At 48.8% G+C, this 26,632-nt stretch overlaps 1 protein-coding gene across 1 annotated transcript in view; it reads right to left on the bottom strand.

Moving 5' to 3' along the window:
- The window catches only part of FSTL1 (follistatin like 1), a 49,112-nt gene extending 24,623 nt beyond the window's left edge, over positions 1 to 24,489 (bottom strand). The window contains exons 1-2 of the mRNA XM_057416036.1: positions 24,323 to 24,489; positions 24,156 to 24,215 (exon numbers count right to left, since the gene is read on the bottom strand). Coding sequence (XP_057272019.1) covers positions 24,156 to 24,215; positions 24,323 to 24,325 — 63 coding nt within the window. The 5' untranslated portion in view covers positions 24,326 to 24,489. The remainder of the gene's footprint in view (positions 1 to 24,155; positions 24,216 to 24,322) is intronic.
- Between the last annotated feature and the right edge of the window lie 2,143 nt (positions 24,490 to 26,632).

Genomic DNA, 26,632 nt, shown 5'->3' with positions numbered 1-26,632 from the left:
CACACAGATGCCCTGACGATTCCCGGCTCGCAGGCTTCCCTCGAAGTAGCTGCGGGTGCACCGTTGGGAGAGGGCAAACCCATGCTTGCAAGGTCCCAGAACAAACCTCTCTGCTTTGGGGCCAGCAATGATGCCCTGGGGCCCCCTTCTAGCCCAGCAGAAAACAAGGCAGCTCATCACCTCCTTTCCCCTAAGGGCTACAACAGTGTTAAGGAGACACAGTGCAAAATGTAGATGGCACGGTGCTATCTGCACGCAAACCTGCTTAACAATGTACGTTTCTCCTCTCGTTTGTCCCTCCCCATGGCTCCCATGGCGTGTTACACACAGAGCACATGAAGCACCACCAATAGGAATGTGTGCTATAGGAAGGAAATCCAAAGAGCACTTATGGTCTTGGACAGAAATGTCAGGATTTATGCAACACTGCCACAGCCAGCAAGACCTTGAGGGGCTGCAATGCACACATCTGCATGTGCCCCATCTTCTGCACAAGCCAAAACAAATCCCCAACCCCAGTCACTGGAGACTGGCTTGCTCACAGTTTCAGCCTCATTGAGATGCCAAAGGCAGAGTCTGTCAGTGGTCTGGCAGAGGCTCAGTCCAACATACTGTCCCTACCAGTGGCTCCCACTTAAATTCTGGCACTGGTGCAGGAGCTCAGCCTTAACCCTCACAACCAACAAGAGAAGGGGCCTCCCTGCTTCTGGCTTATTTCTGCTGCCTTCCTTTTGGCCCTCCAAACCCACCCCTTCTCCCTGGCAGGGTGAAGCTGGCACATCAGGAGATCTGAATGCAGCTCCCAAGGATCACACCAGCCTGTGGCACATGCTGCTGGCAGATAAGCTCAGAGCCTGGCTGGTGGCTGCAGCACTCCCTGCCTTACCCAGCAAGACAAGGGATTGAAAGCACTGGGCTGTTACAGAAACCCACAACAACACACTGAAGAATGGAGGGGAAATGACCAAACCAGCTAGATCCAACAGGAAAAATCTCAGCCTCATTGAAATGAGGGGTGAAACTCCCCATCCTGGGGGGATAATGATGCCCTCTTGCTTCACGCCAGCAAACCACAGGCCCACCAACAGACTCGGGCTGGGGACTGCTTAGAAAACAGTGGGACTTCCTTAACTAGCCATTATTCCCATTTTGTTGTGAGGGAGTCACTGTTGCTGTGGCTCGCCTGTCCCTGTTTTGAATGCCTGAGAAGCAAAGTCTGTGCTGTTTGTGGGTATCATATGGTTTGAGGCAAGTGCTCCCCTATTTCCCTCCACTGTCATGACCCAGAAGTGGACTGAATTAACTGCATGCACATTCTCTGTGAGTGTATAGGCTTCACCACTGCTGTATGCTCACAAGACAGATTACAGACAGTAAAGGAAGATGGAGTAAAGAAGTGTCTCTTTTTGAGTGCCCTCTTTAGAGGGGTTCTTTTTCCCCACACCTCCCCAAGATAATGATCAGCCCTGTTTCACACCACATGGGCGGTCAAATGGCTCCCTTCCACACCACCTCACAGAAATCACAGCCCAACAAACAGGGGCTTTGTGCCATCTTCTCGATCACCAACAGAACCCACGGCTGCTATAGGAACTGGGGTTGGCACAGCTCTACCCCTACACCCCAGCGCTGCTGAGCCTCGGGATCCCTGGCACCATCCTTCCTAGCTCCAGCCTTGCCATGGATGAAGCAGCCCCGGGCAGGCGCAGCAAACACACCCGTCCAGAGAGATCTGCCGCATCCCTTTCACACCACCACTGCAGCACGGAGCTTCAACAAAGATGCTCCTGGCAATAAACTCAGCCCTCTGGGGTGCCTCTCTGCTACACAACCCTTCCTGCTGTCCACTGGCTGTTTAAATTAACTCTGAGTGCCAGACCTTCTGCTGGTTAGCACTGAACTTCCTCCAGCTGCCAGCAGCTCCCAGTGCTCTGTGTTGTCAAACTGAAGACTTGCCTTTTACCCCCCTTCATTGATTTGTATTCCCGTACCTTTGCACTGATGGAACCTTCAGCCTTCCCAAAGTGTTCTGGCAGTCACAGTCTTTGAATCCTTCCTAATGTTTTGGAGTAATCTGGAGCAAGAATTTGGAGTTTGGTTCTTTTGGTCAAAAGGAAACTTTAACTGGACCTCCCCCCCCACCTTTTCTTTTGCAGCCATGATCCCTTGGCCATCGTGCCTGCATTCTCTCAAGAGAGGTGAGAAATGAAAGCTTTCATCTTATTTGTTGCTCAGAAGTCTCCCTGGAGACAGAGAAAAGCCTGGGTGCCACCACTTGCTGGTGAAACACAGAGACAGGTCTAATCGTCCCCCCTCACCACCACGCTCTGGCACCCCCCTCCCTCCCTGTCCAGGGGACTTGTCTGCTTTCCCAGCTCACTGGTCCTATGACCTCCAACAACACCAACACTTGCCTTTGCGTGACACCGCAAAGCTCCCAGTGGGATCAGACACATGTAGGAAGCACACAGGGCTAGGAAGCACCTCTTGAGTCTCCAAGTCCATCTCCACTGCTACCAGTGCTCCCTCCGCATACAACTCCCTACATGATACTGATTAAAGGATGTTATTTTTTGCCTGTCTGACACCCATTGAAAGGCTGGGCTCAGTTATAAGCCTTCCCCTATTGTCAAGGCTGTCTGTATTCTTGGCCAACTCATACACATTTATTCATACTGGCATAGGAATAAATTCTATGCTTCAAATTAAAGCATAGGAATTCTGTAACTTAAACAGTACACTTCCCTCCCTGACATTTCATTCCCTTGCCCTGCCCTGGCATAAGGAAGGAAAACAGCAGTAACAGATGTCTGTCTTAATAAATAACGCTCTTTCATAAAAGTAATCTCCCTTTTGATTGTTATCAACACTTTTGCAGCAGCATGGGAGCCAAAAACCTTCCATTACAGTGGAAATTTGAGGGACAGGCCAAACCAAGGGTGAAAATATGCAGTTTAACACCACTTTATGGCCAGAAGAGGGCAAACCCAAAAAGCTTCAAAAGTGAATGTAATGTATTTTGCTACAATGCAAGCTTAGGCAAGATTACAGTCAGGACAGTAAGCCCTGACCACCAAATTCCTGTTCCTTCCAAGGAAAAAGAATCCTTCACACAACAAAAGTGACACACAAGATTAGGGATGCAGACAGAAGGTTGAAGGGATTTGCTCTGGATTGAATTAGCCTAGGAATGAACAGAAGATCAGCTCCTAATGTAAGGCAGCTTCAGTTGTGTTTCAGAGAGGGAGCAGACCCCTCCAGAACCAAGTCCCCTACTGTTCTGGAGCTGATACCCATTATTAGCTATGCTGTTATCTTAGTGGGCAGCTCAAAGACAAAAGGCTGCATTTTAAACCCTCTCTTGTAAACCAGGGCTATGTTTAGCCTGGTTTCTAATTGCCTGTAAACCTGCAATTAAAACCACCATGCTGCAGGCAACAATCGCTGTGGAAGCCTGGGATCTCATCATGTACCTAAGCATTCGTGGGGGACAGGGCATGTGGAGGGCTCAGGAGCAATTCCTGGGGAGAGGCAGGAGAAGGAGGGTAGGGATGCTGCCACAAGCCAGCTCCTATCTGGCTCTCCCACTTTGCTCCCCTACCTTTAACTCCCATGGAAAGAAACAATCCTTTTTGTGCAGCCTTTTGCACAATCTCTTCAGCGGGCCACACGCTCCTCCTCATTCCTCCAACAGCCCTTGAGACCCTGCTTCCCAGTAGGCTGGTTAAGCACAGAGGGGGTTGGTACCCACAGCACCACTTCACCTCCTGTGGTGTGGGAAGGCATCCCACGCTCCTCACCAGCACGGGGACCTGACTGTGAGGAACTGGAAGCCTCCAGCACGTCCTCTGCCTCTGCGGGCACCTCCACCAGCAGAAGGCAGCAGACCACACAGACTTAGTTGCCTTCTCACAGATGAAGAATGATGCCTTCAGGACAAACTCGAGGCTTGTTTTGGAAATGCGGGAGGGATGCAGATGATGGAACAGAGAGAAAGGGAGGGAGGCTGCATTGTTGCCTCTCCACTTTTGGCTGCTTTTTGGGTAAATAATGGGTTTCTCTCTCCAGGGCTGCTAATCAGCTCTCAATGCCCCCAAAGCAAGCAAACAGCAGCACAATAGGAGAGCCCAGAAATAAATACAGTTCATTATAAATTCATTTTGTTTTCATTCCATTTTTCCTGCTGGTAAAAAATTTAGCTAAAAGCACTAAGCACTGTCTTTTCCCGGCAATCTCTGCTGGCTGCTGTCTAATGCAACAGAAAGCTCAGCTTTTGACAGCATAATGGCTCTGTTATGAAAAAAATACAATTATATTATTTCCTAAGACAAGTTCTACAGTATTAAATGTCTGAGCAACACAGCATTGTCCTTAAAGCTGCTGGTGAAGGCATTTTACATGCAGAGATAGAAGAAGCAGCTTTCACGGGACATGTATGTTACTGCATAGATCTCCACTGCTCAGATGTGCAGAAGAGATTTTGTGGTGGGGGACACAAAACTGAATCACACAAGATTTTGCCCCTACGCTACTTGCAGTTGTGTCATCAAAAACTAGAAGTTGTAGCTGTCCCAAGACTCCTCCACGACATGCATCAAACTGTATCAATTCATCAGTGTTAGCTCATCACCATACTGGTGCTTCTAACAAACTCATTAGCAATAGCTAAGACTACTAATCCAGGAGTAAGGAGAAAGGGCTTAGAGTGCTAAATGAAGTGAATTCCTAACAGATATCACAGTAATCCTGCATGTCTGGGCTAATCCCAGCAAAGCTGCTTGAAGTTCAGCCATTGACAGGAATACCCCCAGCCAGCAGGAAAAGCCATGGATGGCTGAGAGCAACCCCTTCCCTGAACACCAGGCAGAAAGGGCAGCTGGAGGGTATTGGTGGTTCTGGGATGGGCACAGAGTGATGAGGCTCAGAGCCTGCACTTACCCCAGGAAATTCAAGAGTGCCAGGCTCCAGTAGGAAAATACTAGGCACACAAGTTATCCGTGCTATTGAAATGGGAGCAGGGCCACCATCGTGGTCTGCAAGCTCTCACACACAGTTTGGGGGTTAGCACAGACCACTGGTAATCAAGAAGTAATTCACACACAGCCACTCTAATTAGGAGGTAAGAGTTTAAGAGCATAGGTGTGGGTCACTGTCTCACTTGGGCTCACAGTCAGCAAACCTCCCCATGCATTTTCATTTATGAATGCAGACATTGCCAAAGCCATGGCAGAATTCAGCTACAACCTGTGAGGAGTCAAGCATCACAATGGGAAATGTAGTAACAGCCAATTGTTTTGGCCTGGCCTCCTCTGAAGGTCTTCACAGAAAGGGAGAGCAGTCAAGCGAGCTGATTCACAGGAACCAAGGTGTCACCCCACATAATGGGTGGAACACAATGCTTAAAAGCAGCCTAACCCTTCCCCTTATGAACCCCTCTTTGCTGTTGCTGAGAACTTTGCTAGCACTGAACTGCTCAGGTTGAAGTTTTCCATGCCAGGTGCTTGCCTCAGGCTGCCTTTTCCTTTCTGAAGTGTCAACAGGGAAAGGTCAGTGGCTTCCAAGAACAAGATGAAGTTGGTCTGTCCGTGCCTGATGAACTGTAAAGTTGTTATGCTTAGAGAGCACAACAGTCCTCAGCACCTCTGCAGGAGCCTGAATTTGGTGGCAGACTCACCCTGATGCTTCTTATTTAAGGGGTTCTTACTTAAACCACAACATCACCAAAGGCTGTAGCAAGTGTGGGTTCATGGAAATCACCAGCTTACACAGAGCTGCTGACCTTCCACTGTCCGATTACTTCTGAAACTTCAGTCCCTTCTAAGAGCAATCCTTCCTCTTACAGCTCACAGAGCCTGGTCACACTGCCCAAACACTAGCTGACCATGACGACCAAACAAGCTCTCTTCTGGGACTGCAAGATTTCACAGGCAGCTGCTGCTTGGGGCACAGCATGGAGAAACAGCACGGAGAAATGAAGTGAAAAGCAGGGGACTCCATCTCCCTTGCAGGTCATCAGTCATTACAGCCAGCAGGGTGGATGCCAGAAGGAAAGGGTCATTTAGGACAAACAGTACAAGGGTGGAGAACTGAATCAGCAGATGTTTTGCAAAGAGGCAGGCTCCAGACACGACTGAGACTAGAGAGAAGAGGGCAGGGCAGGTATGGTATCATCATCCCCTAGAGCTAGATCCCAGTGTGGGACCTGGATCCTTTGGCAGTAGGTCTTGGTGTGTGCTGTATGTTCCCTCATCAAGCCATCTGCATGGTGGGATCAAGGTCAGAGTCTGATGAATACCAGCACCAGCCCAAATGCACAGGTACTACAAAGCCCAGGTGGCTGGTCTACTGCTGCTCCACTGATGAAACTGCTCTCCCTTTCAGTCTCTCAGTAAGGAAGGGATGTGGATCCAAGGGCCAAACAAACAGGCAGCTCCCAACTCATCTCTGACCTTCAGCTGCTTTTTTCTCTATCTTTTCTCAAGACAGAAGCACAGCCTTGTGCTCTCAGCAGTATGGAGCCACATCTCTAGACAGAGCATGAAGACCAGCTGAGGTAATGGCTTCACTGCTTGGTTTTGTCTGTAGCAGGAGAGATGCAGTAACAGCCTACCTTACAGAGGTTTGATGACAGCTTAAGTAATTAACCAGCAAATGCTCTAATGGGCTGAGATAGACAATGCAGCAGATGACAAAATGTAATTACAAATGCTCTGTACCACAGAGGCAAACAGTCTTGAGGACTGCCAAACCATCCACAGCCAGAACTCAACACTACAGGTCCCAAGTCTTTTCCTCCCAAGCAGCAGGACAGCACACCGCTATTGTGTGTCACCACCTCCTAGAAGGGCCAGGGTCCTTCTGGGCAGCTGGGTCTTGCCAACTCAAGGCACTGCCTCCAAGTGCCACTGATCACCCAAGCAGCACAGAAATGAATTGCTCATGGCAGCTGAAGCTGCTGTCAGTAGATTTACACCCTGGAGCTCACAGCAGCATGGGATGGGGGGCATCCAAGGCAAACAAAGGTGGTGGAGCAAGGTAAGTGACAAGGCAGTGCCTCATACAGAAATAAGCAGTACCTGCACAGCAGCTGTTCCTCCCTGAGCAGTGAAGGTGATTGTACCAGACCTTGGGAAAAGTCCCAGAAACCTGAAAGCTGATAGCAGCAGCAGAAGCCAAGATTGCTGCACAGACAACAGACTTCCAATTACCAAAGGCAGCTCTGTTGGCTTAGGAGCAGGTTATTTCCATGGGGTTCTTCTGCTCATTTAACGATCACAGGTTTTGTGTGTACCTCTTTTCCCACATAACAGCAAGAAGGCAGACATCAGGAATTTTTGCTAGGCCTCCTAATCAAAGGGACTATCTGTGATGCAAACACAACCGTACCGATGCTTTCACCACAGAGGTTCCCCCTCTAACCTTGCTTGAAAGCTATCCAGTCTGCCAAGGCAAAATGTTCCCCCCAGAAGTATGATGTTCACTGATGCTGGAAACACTTCATGGTATGGAAGGGAAACAAAAGCCTTCAGCCTCACTGGAAGCCCAGCCCAGAGCACCGGCCTAAGGCTGCCTGAAACTATCCTCTATACTATACATGTCTTTGGCAAGCTGAAACTTGGTGCTTTACATGCTTTATGTCCAAATCAATCAAAGCCAAGAGGAGCACGCTGACTTTGGACATATTTTAAGTTAAACAAGCATAAAAGACTTGGCAAATTTCCCTTGTTTAATGCAGTATAAACCAGTTTGGGTTTTGACAGAAAATTTCCCATTTAATGAAAGTGGCAAGAAAATGAAGAGAAGGTCGCACTGTTTTGGTGGTTTCAATTAAGCACAGGACAGCCGCTGCCTCTGCTGCACCATTATTACCAAAGTCCATGTGCAGAGTTAAGTGGCTCTTTTGCAGCCAGGGCTGCATTGGGGAGGTGAGAAGAGATGATACCTTCACACTGGGGAGGTGAGAAGGCCATTACCTTCAGAGGGGAAAAACTGAAATCCAGCAGACGTGAAACTGAAGGTTTCAGACTGAAGGCTTCAGAAGGCTGCCTCCGGCAAATCCAGCCGCAGCAGTTTAAGACATTAGCTTGCACAGCTGTCTGCCAGCCTTGGCTGTCCACCTTGTCGGCCAGCCAGAATTTATTGCTCCTCTAATAAAGTCAGCAGAAAGAAATACATGCTTGTGTCTCAGCCACTACAGCCTGCAGCCCAGTGGATCAGACTGAAGTGCTGATGATCACCGGTTTTCAGTGAGATTGCAGACTCGCAGCTGTACAGCCAAGGAAGGGAAGAGCAGACAAGAACAGAACAAAATGTCTCCCTCGCTGTGAAAGGCTTAGAAAAGCCTTGAAAGAAAATGGGCAGATAAAGGGGCTAAAGAACTTATGAAAGATATTTATTCTACAGAAAATGCGGCACCCTTTGCTGTTGGAAAGCCTGGTTTGGCTGCCTACTGCCCTGGGGAAGGGAACTGCAGGCACAAAAGACAAAGCCAGGTTTGCAGAGTTATCACCACTGCTCATGCCCTGCTAGCCCAGAGCCCGCTCGAAGAGTAGGAGCATCCTCCATCCCCTCCAGCTAGAACCACATATAAAGAAGCAGAGTGTTCTTCTGACCCTAAGACCTGCACTTCTGACACTGCCCTCCCCTGTCCCGGGCTCGGCCCCAGGAATCACATTGCCTGAATGTATAAGCAGTTTATTTTTACAACTCCTAATGTAACCAGACCCTCTTCTCCTATGTAGAGATTGCAGTGGTAAAATGGCATGTGGCAGAAGAAATTAAGATACGAAGCTCAGAAGGGACAATTGGTTTCCTTTTTCAACAAAGATATAAGAAACCCCAGGAAATTCACACACCCAAAGCTTTCATTAAAATGTATTACTAGAGCTGGCTGTGACCTAAGCACACCAGGAAATCGGTGGTAGCCTTTTGACTACTGAGAACAAATTGCTTAAGTACGTATCACTGTGTATGTGTGGAAATCATTCTCATGTACAGGTACTTGCCCTGCTGAATAAAGCTGTACTAGATGCTACCTGTACAAGCATGCAGCCTAGAGGAAAGAGAATGTGATCTGTTTCACCCCACATGGTTTTAGAAGTAGCAGGTGGCATTCTAGCAATGTACTGAGCCACAATAAACAGATGTAGGGGGCTGCAGGCCACCCAGAGGATTGGCAATTATGGGAATTGCAATACCATGGCAATGGAAGGTTCAGTAACATAACACCGAACTTCAGGGTTTGAGTAAAACCTCTTGGTTTGTTTTCCAAAGAAAACAAATGATACTTTTTCAGCTCCCCAGTAATGTGGGTTAGGTCAGTTAGTTCTGGGGTTTGCTTGTTAATTTATTTCAAACATCACCCCCTAGCCCCAAGAAAACCCAATACCCAAAAAGGCCCCAAAAAGCTCCTTGTTGCAGCTCTAACAGCTCTCCTAGAATAACACTTGCAAAACTTGCCCTAGTCCTTCCATGCCAAACTCCCAGACCCTGTGAGGGTGAGGACACTTCAGGTGAGACACACAGCTAAGATACCAGCTCTAGAAACTTATCTCACAGAGCAGAAGGAATGGTATGCACGCGCTCCTTCAGCCTATGGCAAAAGCAAGATAAGGTAAATAATCTTAACCAGCAGTGAAAGACTTACTGCAATCACAACATCTAACGTCTTTATCAAAGCCTACGCGTATGCAGCTCCTGGCTGTACACTCCTGCTTGCGCTGGAAGCGCTCTTCAATGCACTAGTCCCTTCAGTGTGCTAACCCAGAAGAAAACAGCCTTGACTACAGAGAGGCTAAGTATCTTACTGTTAACATGAGTGTCTACCATATCTGTGCTGATCTGTAAGAGCTTGTCATTCACGGGGCCTTGACATGGATTCTCACTTCTGTGTGTACCACCCTTACCATGCAAATGTTACTTGCTCTTGGCTTGGTACCCTTGACTCTGTGAAACCTACACATAAGCACAGCCTCATCTCAACAGTAATCATTCACACAAGAAGCCTTTAATGCTGCAGTCAGCAACTTCAAGTCCAGGGTGCAGATGAAAAATCAAGTGTCTACAAGGAACACTTGTCTGTGGCTTCTGGCTGCTTCCTTCTCCCCTCTAGGAATGAATACTTGCTCTACAGCTAAGGTATCCAGGCTGGTTGTGAAGCAGCTCTTGATGTATTGCAGTTCACTGCTCCATCCACCACTGCAAAGCTGACCCAAGTTCAGTTGTCAATGCACACTGCGCCATAAGCAAGTCACGCTTTGTGACCTGTCTGGTCATCCCTGCTGCATGATGGCAATTCCAGCCAAAGGGTGAAGCAGATGCCCGGGGTCACAAAGCACTTCAACTGCCCAAGTTTAATTCTCCAAGTGCTTTGTTATAGTGAAACACAACTGATTTTCATGAGCCTCGCATCCTCCAAAACACCAGCACAGCCCTGCCATAGGGACCCTGTTCCTTCTGCCACATCAATGTCCCATTATATCTTGACATTTTTTTCCCCTTCTCATGTGTCATCAAACACACTAAGTAACAGTTCAAGAGACACACGCTTTACTTTTGCATGCTCCATGTATGGACTTCACTGTATTTCTTCATCTTACCCGAGTTTCATAACTCCATCTGAGCCAAGACACTATAATTTGCCCCCTCCCCATTTCCCTATTGGAAATCATGCAATTGCGAAGAGATCGGACTGCACTAATCCTGGGACAGCAGCCAGCAGTACACAGTGTGCCTGGCTTTTAACAGCTATATCATATAAAAAATAATGATGCAAACATGGGCACTCCTCCCCAAGACATCCTGGTGTTTTCAGTAACCTCTCAGGGACACAGAATGCTCCTGTATAGGACAGAGGCTGAAAGGAACAAATCTGCGACTGCTGTGAACAGCTGCTGACTCAGCGAACAGCCCTAGGTCTGGAAGCAGAGAGCTGTCTGCACGATCTCCCCTACTGTGTGAAATCGGTGCTTCCCAAGGCATGAACTGCACCACATTAACACCTAAATGCAGTCATGGGGTAGAAAGCTCTCCTTTAGGAACCTCATGCACGCATGTAGGACCAGGAGGATCCTTCGGTTCCACCAAAACACCCACCTTGAAGTACTTGTGCCCAGATCCCTGTCACCATTTAGGAGACTGACTCCCCTGTTGTCCATGAACCTCAGGCTATCTGTCTTCAGTGCCCTGGGTTTCAGTGGCTTGCCCAGTACTACAGGAAATCTGTGGGAAGCAAAACTGAGCCTTGCAAGTCCTGCCAGGTAAGCCCATCCCCACCTCTTTGCCAACCACTGTAGTTGTTCCATGACACAACCCTGCCCATGTACTGCATGAACATGAGCAAAGACACAAAGCCCCCCTCACGCAGAATTAAACTGATGGATGCAGAAGCATGTGTCCTTCTGTCATGGTACCTTGTGTCCTTGAATACTTCACCTAGTGCCCTCTGGAGTCCACCTCTACAATAAGCAAGCATGACAACTCCCTGTCCCTCTACTCGACCCTGGAGAGGCCACATCTGGAGTGCTGTGTCCAGTGCTGGGCTCCTCAGGACAAGAAAGACAAGGACCTACTGGAGAGGGTGCAGCAGAGGCCACAAGGATACTCAGGGGTCTGGAGCATCTCTCCTGTGAGGAGAGACTATGGGAGCTGGGCCTGTTTCAGTACAGAGAAGAGCAGACTGAGAGGGGAATCTCATCAATACTCAAAGTATTTCAAAAGTGGGTGCCAGCAGGATGGTGCCAGACCCTTTACAGTGGTGCACGGCAACAGGACAAGGAGCAATGACCATAAACTAAAACACAACAAGTTTCACCTCAGCATGAGGAAGAACTTCGTTATGCTGAGGGTGTCAGAGCACTGGTACAGGCTGCTCAGGGGGGTTGTGGAGTCTCCCTGTCTGGAGACATTCAAACCGCATCATGGAAGAGGGAGCACAAAGAGAAAGCAGCTTGGGGGATGCTCACCTTTCTCCAGGGCAGCTCACAGGGAGAACAGCTCTCACAGCTGCCCTGAAACCTCTCCTTTAGATGAGCACTGCAAAGAAGGTTAGCTACAGGTTTAAAAATCGCAGCCTCAAGGAACACAAGGCTTTGCTGCCTCTTACCAGGCTTTCAGTAAAACATGGGTTTCAAGCTTGCAGCAGAACACAGGGGGAAAACATCGCTGAGGACAGGGAGCAATCTCCTCTAACCTCTCATCACTGACCAGAAGTGCATGAGCTTTCTTTACTTGAATGCCTCTGTTACCCAGGTAAAGCTGCCTTGCAGGAAGATGCCTTAAAGCTCCGAAAACACAAACCTTCAGCCTAGCCCACTTGGTCTTCCCAAAGTGTGAACTGGAAGAGACCTGAGAACAAGAAATATAGAGAGCCTTCTACTTTCTCTGAGAGGAAGAGAAACCCCAGACATTTATATTTAAAGACAAAAGTTGGAAATAGAAACAAAAAAGGGGTATTTTAATAACCCCTGAATCTTTATTACGCATTTTTACTGCAAATGCTTCCCAAGGTCCAAGTCAAGATGCAAGCCCAATCTGTGACAAACCCAAAGACATCTCAGAAGAGAGCCTGTGCCCCTGGGACAGCAAGCAAGCAAGATTTGCTCATGGAAGAAATTCCTGTATTGTTATTTGGTTAGAAATGGGTCGTTTGAGAAGGGTGGAGTGAACAGCAAGAAACCTGGCTCTGCTTACACATAACTGTATCCATTGTGAGTCTCATGGGTGATAGCTTGAGTTGTCTAGAGTCAGGGCAGCCTGCATGTTCTTCGCGCCCTCCTCAGTCCCACAATGAATTCCTGTGTGTAAAACAAATCGTATCTAGAAATAGACTCAGGCCCTGATATCAGAGAAAGCTCTCAAGGCAAAACCTAGTTCATCCATCAATCTCTGCTGCGAGAAAAATCACAGAAATCAGAGCACCAGCAGGATGTGCTGGCCTCAGAGTGCATGGAGACACGCTCACCCATGTCAGTAGTGCAGTCTTTAGCAGCTTTCGGGTCTGGTTGAGATGTTTCAAGTGCATGCATGCGAGACACATTTCCTTGCTACTGCATTAGCAGACTATGCTCTCTCCCCACCCCAGGAGCCCGTGCACTCAAACAGCCCAAGAGGCTGTCAGCCAACTGGCCTGGTGCAAAGGGCCCTGCAATGGCAGGGACGCTGTGCCCGGGGCACTGGATGGGGAGTGCACGAGCTCAAGCCGGGCTCAGCTGAAGCTGCCTGCCAGAGGACAGGCTCCAGCTGGCTCAAGTGCTGCCGTGTGGCCCTCTGCCCACTACAGGGGATGAGCTGTGCTGAGCATGCACCTCCCGGCCCCCAGCCCACTCAGACCTCACCTGTGGGGTCAAGAGAGTTGAGAAGCCTCTAAATACTGAGCAGTAAGCGTGCACGGAACTCAAAACTGAGGCTTTAGCTGGCATCAACTGCAGCACAAGCACTTACTGGGGGAAGACTCCTGACAACCTCACCGGGTATTCCTCCCAGTGGTGTGTGCACTAACGTATGTGAACTCCCTAACAATAAATTAAGGCTCCTACTGGTTTTGTCTTTCTTCTTTTTACAACTTTTACTGCCCAAGTATATAGATTCCCAGTGACAGCACTTGGGGATGCCCTGTCATTACGTGGTAAGGGAGCACTAACAGACCAGGAATGGAAATGCAATGTGTGGGGACCCAGTACTGAGCAAGGGATTAGGAGATATACCTTACCAGGGCATGGTTTGAGGAGGTCAGACTGTTTAGTTTGCCAAAGACTGGGAGTGGACCTTGTTGCAGGCCACAGTTACAATGGAGGGGCACAGATGTGGTACTAAAGGCCTCTTCTGTTGAGTGGATTAAACACAAGATTCAGCATCTGGAGGTCACAGATCAAAACTATAGACAAATGCAAGACAGAAATGAGGTGTAACAGCATGTGGGTAATTAACCACTGCAGCAACATACCAAATGCACTGGTATCTTCCATTCGTGATAATTGCTTTTATCAAGACTACATGTTAGAAAAAGCTGGAAATATAGGCAGTATTATGCAAGAGGGCAAAAGTAAAGCACAATAGCTCCTTCTGGCCTCACCATCTACTAATCTGTAGGGAAAGCTGCACCTTTTGGTGTCAGTGGAGTTGTTAGCCATATTTCTAGTGATAAGACAGGCTGATGTTTACATGAAATAGTAATAATACACTGTGTCTCACCCACACATCTATTCTGAACTTCTCCAAGCTCTTTACTGTCACTATGTCAGTAAGCCTGACAACTCATTAGCTGATAACCTGACATTAACATCCTCCTTCCATCAAACTTGAACTTTTTCAGAGTAACTTAACCATCTGCTTACCATTTACAGGAAAAACAGTACACTCAGGCTACCTGACAACATGGGCACCTACTTTTAGGTCTCTTGGTGAGAATATGTTCGGGCAGGTGCCTTACAGAAGGCCTCCAGATGCTTAGCCCCACTACATACTTCACAGCATTCAAAAATACCTATATAACCTCCCTATATCTGGTAACAATGCACTAATTCCAAAAGTCAGCAGTTAAACTGTAATAAAGGGGAAAAAAAGGTGGGGAGAGAGAGAATGCTTCCTGGTTGTTGTAACAAACATCTTCATATACGACAGAGACACACACAAAAGTGATTTCCATTAGTTACCATGACAACCAATGGAAATCACTAACCCATCTTCTTCCCCCTGTCAACCTCTGGCAGACCTCTGTCAGAAAAGCAAGTGACTATGTCCCATGTAATATCCTCTACTTAAGTAGATCATATAGCTCACAAGGAAATCTACACTGCCACGATGTCATGTGCTCCCCTTACCGCACATATCTCCACTGTGCCTCCTCCGAGATACAAAGGACCAGAGAGACGCTTGCTGCTTCCTCCTGAAAGCAAACACACCCCAGAAACGCAATCCCCACGGAGAGACACCCCAGCTCTCCAATCTTGCACCTTCTCTCTTCCTCGGGCTCCATAAAAACATTCAACCATCTCTTCCTTCCCATCTGTGGGCCATCATCTCAAATCTTAAACGTGTCCTGTACAAGCCCTTTTTTGGTACCTTTTTACTGCCTGGCAAGAAACTGCTGCATCACACAGCAATTCTGGCCCATATTTTATCTCCCTTTTCCTTACTACTGTTATCATTGTTGATAAGAATAATGACCCTCTGCAATGCCTGCTGCACCTTCTACAGGAGAAGCCTTTAAACTTTTCATATCAGGAATGCATTCAGTTTCATAACCCCTTCTGAGAGGCACAGCACCATCATTATCCTTACTTTACAGATGTGCACACCACAGTTTAGAGGAACTGGGTGCCTTGCCTAAAGCCTACATACAAATCATGGCATGATACTAAGGGTGAGAACAAAGAAGTCTGGAGAGAAGAGTCTGTTTGCATTTTCTTGATACCTGCAGGCTCTGACAGTGTTTGAACCACACATGCTCAGAGTTCTCTTTAGTCCCTCCATCCTGCCAAAGCCCCACCACAAATAACTAACTACCAAAACCCCCAACAGTTGTCTCTAACACTGGTTTCCTACTGACCTTGGATCTGCAGCCAGGATGGCCTGACCCCAGCATCTGGATGTGTGCTCCTGCACTGCAGAAGAGCTTGGCAGCGATTTGTGAGGAGGAATTAGCACCCAGCTGTTCTCCCATCTCTTTTGGTTTTCACGTGCACCAGGTTAGGAACAGCCCAGGCACCACACTGACACTGTGTGCTTTCAGGCTCCTCATGTACCACAGTGAGATTCAACACTTACCCAGTAGGATCCAGAACACCCACTGACCCCAAGTTTTGCTGCATTCTCCACTTCCCCACTGCAGGCCTAGGCTGCAGGAGTTACTGGCAAGTGCTCCCTAACAGGGCTGAGTAAGGTGACTCTGTGTGTGTATGTGCACACAAGGTAAAACAAACTGTTTTGTGCCCCATAATTAACCATGCTTTGGCTCAGTTTCCTCCACGACACCTTCCGGGGGCCTGCACACAGGTCTGAACATCACAGAGGGCATGACAAGCTGTAAAGTACAAAGCCAAGCAACAACAAACTATTCTACAAGCTGCTTCCCACAGATTCCCGTCTTGAAGCTGATCGCATGTGGTGACTATGAAGGTATGAACTACAAAGGGAATACTCATAAAACACTTCTCTGGTCTGTAGTAAAAGCTGATCACACCCTGGAGCTTCTCCCTCAGGTAGGGCAGTAACTACCCCAGTGTCTATTTTTAGAGAACTTAATAGTATCTTGTAGGAAATAAATATACCCTGCTAAACATGGTGGAAACTGGCTGTTGGGTTTACAAGTTATTTGAGGAGGTTCAAACACACCAACGGAGAATAAAAGAACATAAGGCTCCATTTCTTTAGGCAGCCAGGGAAAAATGCTCTGCTGAGACAGAGGAAGTGAGCTACAAGGAGATTAAAAGAGGGGGGTTAAGCACAGACCTGAGGGATGCCATAAACTAACTGTGTGCACACGGTGGAGATAAGTGTATGGGGGAGGCATTGGTTACCATTGAATGTGGACATGGAATTAGGACCGTTGGGACAGAATAAAAAGATTAATGGTCTACTTGCTCATAGGACAGGACCATGAAGATAAACCTATTGACGCTGAGATACTCCAGAGCATGGTATCATTTTTCACAGAACAAGAAGACGGCATCATTTATTGCGGATGTGTAAAACTAGATATGACAAGACACTAATGGCTACGGTTTGTACAAGCAGCTATTAATCCTAGGGCATGCAGAGATATCCTGCAGAAGAACCAGCCTGTCTTTCTGAAGGGAAATGCTCTGAACGACCTGGAAAAGCATCATCATGTTTACCATTAGCCCCAATGAAAAGCGTGGCAAAATACACGGGCTGCAGAATCATCCTGCAAGTGTGGGCACATCTTCCCGCATACGCATCTCAGGTGAACAAAGGCCTGAGGACATGCCTCTTGCCCTCCTGAAAGTCTAGGTCCGAGTCCTGAGGACAAGAGAAACGGAGCCTCTGTTGCAACCTGACTTTTCCATCCTCTGTCCACAGGGCAACTGGAGAAGGGGACTACTGCCTGAAGAAAAGCAGGCTGGAATACCCCAGAGCTTGCATCACACAGAGCAAACTCGCTGTCCTCAGAGAGGAATATCACAGCTTTTCTGCCAAGCTGAAGGCAATGCCTTCACCGTGAATGCTTGGCCCCCTGCCACCTTAATCTTCCAGAGCCCTGCGTCTGAATGCACAAGCTGCAGACCGGAGCTGGGTCACAACCCTTTTGGTTATCCCTGAGGAATTTTACTCACCCAGACAACGAAACAATCCAGACATAGCAAAAATTCCCCTAGGAAACCGCTTCCTCCATTCAAGACAATTCCAATCCCTCATACTTAAGCTTCCTCAAACATAAACATGAAAAAGTGGCCAAAACACAGGAGGGAAAAGAAAGTCCCAGAGCTGCAAGAAGTACATATGCAAAGAGTTACATCATGCAGAAGGAAAGCTCTTGGCTTTGGGTTAAGATTATGAGCACTTAAATAGCAGGGGCCACTCTAGCACGGAGTCCAGCCCACCCAACCCCAGCACTGCCCTCCATTATTCCACCACTGGGAGAATGGCAGCAGACTCTGCTGTCAGAACTGTACCCACACAGCACGGAGCTGGAGGCCAACCTGGACACTGGCCAGCACCTGCTGAACGCTCCCACTTCCGTCTGTCCCGGTGGATGGACAGAAACTTCTTGTTCTATTGCTCAAGCCTCGCATTACCTTGCTCTGGCAGCAGGATGAGGAGGAAAGAGCAGGCAGGGGCACCCAACTCATGGGCTCCTGCATTAAGACAAGGTTCACCAGTACATCTCTCCAGCAGAGGCAGGTACCTTTGCCAGCCCACTGCTGTCCCCCTGCCCTTGCTTCTCTTATCCAAGATTCTAACATCCTCTTCTCCCTTGATGTGAAAGATTTGAGAAGACTGTTTGAGTCTTACTCCTGCCACAGGTAGCTCTGCAGCAAGTCCTTCCACTGCCTCTCTAGGTCTCCTCACAGATAAAGACACAAAGACATTGATTATGGCTAACAGACAATCTTGGAAGCTACCACTGTTTCCTGAAAACTTTCATTGTAGGGGAAAACTGATCAAGCATGAAAAGCTCCACCAGCATCCACATTCCCAAGGCCTCTCGATGCTATCTCAGGACTCTGAGCAAGAATCAGGGATGGCATCAGAAAGAACACGTATTGGCTAGGGACAACCAGGGTGTTGGGTGACAACTGTCCAACTGGTCCTTCCACACTTTGAGCACAAGGTGTGCAAATCCTCTCCTATCAATGAAACTCAGCTGCTTTGCCTTGGTGGTTTTATCTGTTTCTCTCCATTGTTCCTTCAAGCTGGTTTGGTGCTCTTTGCATTGTGAGACCCTCTACAGAGATACAATCAAGAGGAAAAAAAACCCAAACAAATGCAAATCCATATGCTTACAGCTTCTCTGCAGTGCAATAAAGCTGCAGAGCTAAATGAGGGATGGATAAAGGAGAAGGAACAAGAAAAGCTGGTTACTCTGGGATTCCTTACATAGTGTACAATAGAGAAAGTGGTTAGAGGTGCATCTCTGGGACAGCAATTGACAGGGTACAGCCAAGGGGAACACTGTACAGAGAGCCACCCTGCAATGCTCATACAGAGATGAATGAGATGGGTTCCAACAAGTTTTTCTTGTCAACCTCCTGGTTTTCCTGGTGCAATGGCTATCTTCCTCAGAAGCACAGCAGAACTGGCACGCTCTCCCCAGTGTGACAAAAACCAGATCCCAGTCTTCAAGCAATGTTTAGTTTCTTCTGCCAAAATATTTGCTTAACTGTCAAACAGTGGAAACGTGGGATCCACCTACAGCTGAGCTGGAGATACCAAATCCCTCCCTAGTCACCCACCCCAACTGTGTTGGTCCAAGAGGAGCCTCCAAATTGTTTCCAGGTTATGGACCCCTTGATGCACTCCAAACAAGATGCGGGTATCTCAAGAAATCCCACGCATGCAGACTGGAGCGTGAGCTTGCTTTTCTTCATCTCCCCCAGGCAGCCCACATCTAATCCATTCCCCAAGCAACCACAGGCCCAGTGTCAAAACTGAGAGAGACAATGGAATAAGTAAGAGAGCCAAGGCATAGAGTAGATAGTAAGATTTCACAGGAACTCTGTAAACTTCACTTGGAGGTTGATGGTTTGCACGGCAGAGAAGGGACACAGTCACCCCTTACTGCTGGCTGGTGTCTTCAAGCTCAGAACTGGAGCACACTTGAAAGCAAGCAGTAAGAAAACGCCATGCAGTCACGACAGTTATCTGTGCTTTACTACAGTGCCGAAGCCTACAGGTTTGCCTATAAGCCATTTGTTAATTTACCGCTGCAATGCCTGAATTGCGCTCAGAGCCAAGAGCAAACAAACCGCTGCTCCTACAAGCTCACACCCAAGTACACTAGCTATGGCAAAATCTACAGCCTCTGGGAAGGTCTGGATGTATATAACCCCATGCTTGCCACTCAGACGCAGCTCTGGAAGGAAGCGTGCTTCACAGCACAGCAGTCTGCTCTTTTCTTTTGCTGTACTCAAGAGACAACCCTGGTTATGCACAGATTAGCTTAGATATCACACTACAGCAGAAGCCGACCCTCCTGCGAGATAGATGCAACCCAGCTAAAGAAGGCATCTCTGGGAACCGATCTCATCTAGCTCATAGGATATGCGGCAGAAACACAGCCTGGTTGAAAGGAGTCTCATAAGCCCAGAAAGACACATCTGGCTGAGATTTGTGACAAACTCTCTTCTGTACAAAGAGAAACATTCCCCAGCTCATGTAACACCACACAAGAAAGATCAAAGGTGCTCCAGTGCCTCCTGATGGGTAAGCAGCTGTACCAATAACAGCAGCTTGAAAATGCAAAAGGAGACGCTCAGGCAGCCCTATCCTCCTGTGCTGGGAGAGGAGCTGCCCCCCAGGCAGCCCCCCGCAGCAGCCCCCTGTTAATTACTGGCAAGGAATGTGCACTCTGGCAGATAAAGTCATTCACTCAGTTAAAGCACGCTTGCACAGAGCAGCTCGGATCCAACAGCAGCTCCAGTGCAGGAGCAGCATCAGGGTGCCACGCACATGTATGTGCTACGTGACACCCCTTCTGCTCCAGAGATGCTGCCACACTTGCTGCTGCTTGGGGGTTATGGTCCCCTCCAAACAGCCAGGGAGGTTGTTCAAGCACTCATACACATGGCATCGGGCCAGCGCCTTCAGCCTCAACTGATGCTTGATGCCTCGGACAAAACTGCTTGGTTCATCTCCCAGACACTGATCCAGGGCTATCTGCAGCTGCCCGATGGTACAGCATATGCTTTGAAAAACAGGCTTTGCACAGATGAGCTTTTGCTGGGTGCCCTGGGTAGAGTCATTTTTTCCCTGTTTCCCCATTTAAAATACTCTTATCACCTTGAGACACAACTCCAGCAACGCCTGGTCTGGCACTCCAGTGCAGGATTTAAGGAGGAAGATGCCTATCACTCCAAAAACAGCTCAAGGAGAAAAATGATGCAGTTTTTCCTTCCACTGAAGATGTGCCTGCTAGACTAGATCTGGGAAGCTAGCTTTATTACATTAGTGGGTTACATGTGACTGTTGGGGTTTACTGCACAAAGCCAGTGCATAATAAAACCTGCCCAAGTTACCCACACAACTGGCACCACACAGTCTTTTCTTTCCACTGCCATGCACAAAATACCAGTGAGAGGAGGACTGAGCCATCTACAAAGTCTCCATCGATAAATTTCAAAGGCAAAGGGACCCGTCTTAAACTGATGGCTTCAGGGCCAAATGCAGCTATGCAGTTACATCAGGATGTCAACTTTAATTTATTCAGTTTCATTTAAGACAGCAGTTCGGAGTTGCAAGAACATGGGAAAAGTTTAACCAAAGCAAGCTGACAATCCTGGCCAGCCTGTGCGAACAGCCCAACTGGTGGGAGGAAGCCCACCAGGCTTTATGAAGACCAGCTGAACTCCCAGCTCCATCTCTCCTGGGGCACGCAAGTACTCTGCTGGCAGAAGGGGTACAAGTCTTGGAAAGGGTAAAGTGCTGCCCTCCCTACATGCAAAAGCAGACAAGTTCCATCTAGAGGAAGCGCTCAGGTGAGTTAAGCAAACAAAACTCTAGCTGTTCTCTAGCCCCTTTTAGCCAAAACTGCCTACATAACTTTTTACAAAGGCTGGCTTGTTTGGCCAGAAATGGGTTAAGGATATTTCAGGAGAACAGCTGCAGGTGCCAGAGATTAATTCGAACAGTGAGAAAACTCACAAGGAGTAGAGGGCAAGCCAAGGCACTGACCACTCCCCTTGGCAAGGCTGGATTCAGGGAAAGACTTCTGTCCACAGCGTGCACCAACATATTCATACTGGCACAAACCTCTTTGCTAGCATCTGAAATTCATGGTGAAAATAACTTCCTTGATGATTCCGATTCAGGTTGAAGCTAAAATGGAAGAAGAAAAACCCACGCTCTTATTTTGAAATAAGGAACCCAGTGGGACATGCAAGGATGCTGGTCTAATTGCAGTGGTACCTCCAGTGCTCCTGCACACCCCCCTTCAGACCTCATGGACATGGTCAAACAGCCACAGGACTCCCCTCCACTGTTAACTAGGAAACTTACTCCATCAGGATGCAAACAACTGATTAACTTTTAATACATTCATCAGACATTTTGAGCTGCTCCCTTTCCCCCTGTAGTGATGGATGCTTCCCCTGAATCACTCCATCTGCTTCTGGAAGCCCTAGCTGAGAACACAAGCAACCTCACCTCTGTAGCATCCCCATTAATATGAGTGAATGGTTGCCTCATTGACAGTGTGACCCAGGAAGAAAGAGATAAAAAAGGGCTGTCTGAACCTGGGGCTGGCTTCCATCCGAGGAGTACAGTTCACCGTCTATTGCTCTTGTGACTATTACCGAACCAGGCCAAGAAAAGCTCCCAAGTTTTGGCATGTCTCAGATTTTCCAGTCTGCACAAAGTCATGCCAGGAACATTTACTGAAGCAATTGCTTTCTTTCTTTCAAGGCTCTAATTATGCACCTAACAACGTTGTAGAAATGTGTTGTACAAAAACCCCCAGTACAGTTCAGATGTACTTCAGCCGACAAAAGGATTAGAAGCTCAAGGCTCAGTGTTAATATTCTGAACATACTGAAAGGCACAAAGTGCAAACTGCAGCAGAAACAGAAGAAAGAGAGAGGTTATCACTTCCAAAATCTGGAAGAGGGAAAACCACAGGGAAATGCCACACTAATCTTACTAAATGCCAGTGATGCAGAGAGTGGTAATAAGAAACATTTAGAAAGGGGCCACCATCAAAGCGGTCTCTGAATTAGCAAACAGCACATCTTCAAGCACAGCCCACTTCCTAGAAGTTGTGGATACCCCAGAGGGTGGGATACTGCCTGTAAACTGATGTTCACCACTTGGCAGCTAATGGCAACAAGGAATCAAACTGAATCAGGGTCAAAAGTTGTCTGAGGTGTCAACTTCCCCTGAAACCAGACCCAAACCTCAGCCATCACTATCAAGTTCTGCTGAACTTAGACTGGAACCGAACCAAAACATTCACTGTTTGACACTGGGACCATTACCCCTGTGAACAGTCAAATCATTCATTTAACCAGCATGAACTGGCCTGTAGAACCACGTTTTGAACACTGATGGCTGTACATTTTTCTTCCAGTTTGCAGAGGAGGCAGGGAGACATGACGGTACTTACACCTGGAAAGCCATCCAGGCACTCCAAATTAGAGTTACATTAGGCAAAAAACAGGATTTAGCACTTTGACCATTAACATAACGTTGCGGCACTGGTGAAATCAGAAATCAAGGGCTAAGTTTCTCTAGTCTATTGACTCCAACATGGTTTATTCAGATGAGTGCCATCACTTGCTTCGCTGATACTATCATGTATTTTAGGGATGTACTGCTGCGCCCTTCCTTCCTACAGAGGTTTTGCTGTATATTGACCAGAACTGGTTAAGGCTTATTTAGGGTCCCTAAGAAAATTAACAAAACTGATGTAGCGTTTTCAGGACAGTGCTGGAGAGGATGCATGGAAATGCTGACTGCGTAAGTATGTCACGCCTTGGGAAGAAAGCACATTACAATATTATCATGTAGAGGCAGATGTGAAATGCCAGCCCATACCGCAGCTCACTTCCACCCTCTTGGCTTTCACAATAGCTGTGACTGTAGCTACAGCTTAACATTGGTACCTCTCACCTGCCCTGTCCCACCTCTACCCCTCACACACCCCAGCGTTCACAGTGTTCACCCCTTCAGTAACTGGCTGGCAGCTGTGGGGAGTTCTCCGATGAGCTTTGCTTATGGGGACAGAGCAACAGTGACGGGCTTCACCCCAACCCCCCTCTTTGCCACAACCCGGGCAGCGCGGTCCACGGGTGGGAGGCAGAGACAGAGGTAAGCGTAAGGAGGAAATCAGATGTGTTTATGCATTTTTTTCCCCGTGCAGAGCCAAACTGTGATGCTCTAGGGTGGGTCTCACCATCTGGGAGAAACATGTAGGGAGAAAAAAGGCAGGCGGGGAGGACGAGTGGGACCGCTTTCCCCCGCAGGCAGGCTCGGGCTCCCTCCCCAGCCCAGCTTGAGTTCATTTTCCTCAAATCACTTCCACATTTCCCCTGCCGTAATTACTAAATATTTTGTTTCTGACCTCACTTTTTCGGAGGCCGCCGCAACCAGGAATTCAGGCACCGTTTATTCTCTGTCAACAGAGCGGGGGGGGGGGGGTGTTGCGAGTTGGGGGCTTTCAATGGTTTTCAATGTCATTGCAGTAAAAGAAGGGAAAAACAGAAAGAAGGAGCGGGAGGGAGGGGAAAGCGGCTGCCCAGGGGACCGCAGGCCGGGGAGGGAAGGAAGGAAGGAAAGAATGGGGGGGTCCGGCCCCTTCCCCTCGCCCCAACGGAGGGACCCACAACTTCCCTCCCCGCCCCGGCCGCTACTTTCCCCGCTCCACCGGCTCCCCCCTCCCCGCTCCGCGGTGCCGCCCGGAGGTGGGCGCGGTGGAAAGCTCCAGAAGGAGACCCCCGCTGTCCCCAAAGCCCGTCCCGTCCGCGGCGGGGCCCCGCGCATACCTCGGCTCGCAGGCGGGCGGCGGCCAGCAGGGCGCAGAGCAGCGGCAGAGTTTTCCAGATCTGCAAAGAGAAGGGAGCGGGGGGCGGTGAGCGCGGCCGGGCAGGGGAGCGGGGCCGGGGCCGGGGCCGGCAAACTTCCCGCGGGGCGGGCGGGCGGGCGCGCTTACCATGCTGCGGGCGGGCGGGCGGGCGGGTGGCAGCGGCGGGGCAGGAGGAGTTGCGGAGGCGCCTTCCCCGTCTCCGGCTCACTCGGGAAGGAAAGGGGAGGGCTCCCCCTCACCTCGACCCGCCAGCCCGCGGCTCCACCCCCGGCCCGACCCCCGCCCCGGGGCGGGCTCCTCCCCGGGCCGCACGCCGCTCGGCCCCCGCTGCCGGGCCCCTCGGCGGCGTTGGAAGGGGGTTGTGGTCCCTTGTCCCAGCCGCCCCACAAGGCCCGGGCGGGCAGGAGATGGGTGAGGGGTTGCAGCCAGCCCGCCCCCCCCCGTTGTCAGCAAAGGGGGTAAACTGAGGCACGAGGTGGGTTTTCCGCAAGTGGGGAGCTGTAGAAAGCTGCTGCCGCCGTGCTCCGTACCTGAGACACGCCGGAATCCCGGCCACGGCCACAGGTGTCATCTGTGTCGGGATGCGGGGAGGTTAACAATAAGGATTTAAACCCGTATGCGTTAGGATCCAAATGGTGTTAGCTAAGCGGAACAGGCAGCCAGGGTGTTGTGCCAGGCACACGGGGATGAAATCCCAGCTGAAACGTCCCGTGGAGCTCATTTGTGTATAAATGCCTGTGATCCTCTTGTTTCATCTCTTCCATCTCTGAATTTCTGAAGCGGCCAGTAGCTTGAAGGCAGGATCTGAGAATGCGAAGAGACTGAGTGTCCTGAGCACATACAGACATCTCTGTTGGAGCAAGCAACACCATGACACCAGCTGCCAAGGGCTTTCCTCGAGTGTTGAGGCTGGTTGTAACCAAAATGACACTGCTGGCTTTGAAAAAACATCTCACGCTGTAACCAAGCATGCCCGTCAGCCATCTGTCTTCTTGCCCTGCTTTATTCTGTGCCCTCAAAGCAGGCAGGCACCATGAGATCCTGGTGTGTGTCCCCTTATCGTTCCCCAAGACCAAAGATTCCAGCGTCCTGCCAGAAGGAGAAAACTGGGGGAAAGAGTTATCCTAGATCAGCCCACATTTGGTCTGTTCCTGGCAGCTGTGCCATTTCTCTGTGCTTCCTCAGGCTCTGCTTCCTCACTCTGTTTTGGTTTTAGGATTACTGTTACTAATTTTGCATTTATAAAGCATCCTCCCCAGCAAGTTCTGCTGCTGTCTGGGTACCAGCCACTGGTGCTTTTCATTGTCTTTTGATAAAAACCCCCTCATCCTTCACAATGTACTTCTTTGGTTTGGAGTCATTGATTGCAATGCCTCATGACACAGGGCAGGCAGAATTATGGCTGAACTCAGCCGGCCTGGAGTTTGCAGCAGCATTGCAGGATCAGGCTCACCCAGATTCATCCTGATGCAAGTGCCACGATAAGAAAAAAGAAGTAACAAGTGGTAAGTGATAAATATGTTTTTAAAGAGGAATCTATTTCTGGCCTCTTGAGCCACTCAAGCCCAGCTCTGTGCAAGTGGTGCTATAAAAGGAGGCTGTCTATTTGCAGAGGGTAAAAGTGACTTACACCACTCTTGGAAACAGAGTGCTAGCAGGGGTCTCGCAGCTCCCGCATTACCTCCCTGATTCCATGGGCAGTCACCAGATGCAGTCGTGGTTAGCCACTGTTCTGGATTATGTAGGTCACCATGAGCATGGGGCTTCTTCAGTGTGCTCAAAGGACTGAATATGGAACACAAGGTGAAGGATTAAATCCTCCATTCTGCATTGGCATTCAGGTACACATAAGCATACGTCTTGAAGTTAGTTTTTATCAATCACGTGGAAACGCGTAGAGTTGAAAACCAAAAAGCATCTCCTATGCTACCCATCCCAGCTACCCCCTTAAATCAGGTAAAATGCAGATGGGACCTGAGTATCTCTGATAGACTGGGGAGAACAGTCCTTAGCCCGTTGCTGGAAAGATGAAGACAATGATAGAGCCAGAGTTGTTTGTGAGTGTGGATGTCTGCCATGTCAGGAAACTTATCAAGGCAGGGGAAAGGAGTGTTATCTCTTCTGTCACAAGCAGCACAAAACAATCTCAGCACAGCCACCAGACTCTTAACACTGTGCACAAAGGCACACATAGCCAAATACATGACACCTGACAAACTGTTCACTTTTATGCCAAACTTTCACTGTGTAAAACCATAAACTGCAAAGGAGCAGTTTGTATAACCTGAGTGCATTAGAAATATGTCTGCCAGGAATCTGCTCTGTTATGAGGGACCATAACAGGGAGCTTCGATCAGAAGTACTAGAATAAGGGGAAAGCAGACACATTTACAGTTGTGGTTTCAAGCTGTGGACTTAATGGGTATGATAATTCAT

The sequence above is a fragment of the Pezoporus wallicus genome, unplaced genomic scaffold, assembly GCF_028554395.1.
Source record: "Pezoporus wallicus isolate ANWC-B61680 ecotype Strahan unplaced genomic scaffold, APGP_CSIRO_Pwel_v1 contig_6814, whole genome shotgun sequence".
NCBI lineage: Eukaryota > Metazoa > Chordata > Aves > Psittaciformes > Psittacidae > Pezoporus > Pezoporus wallicus.
This window is presented reverse-complemented; position numbering and strand designations above follow the sequence as displayed.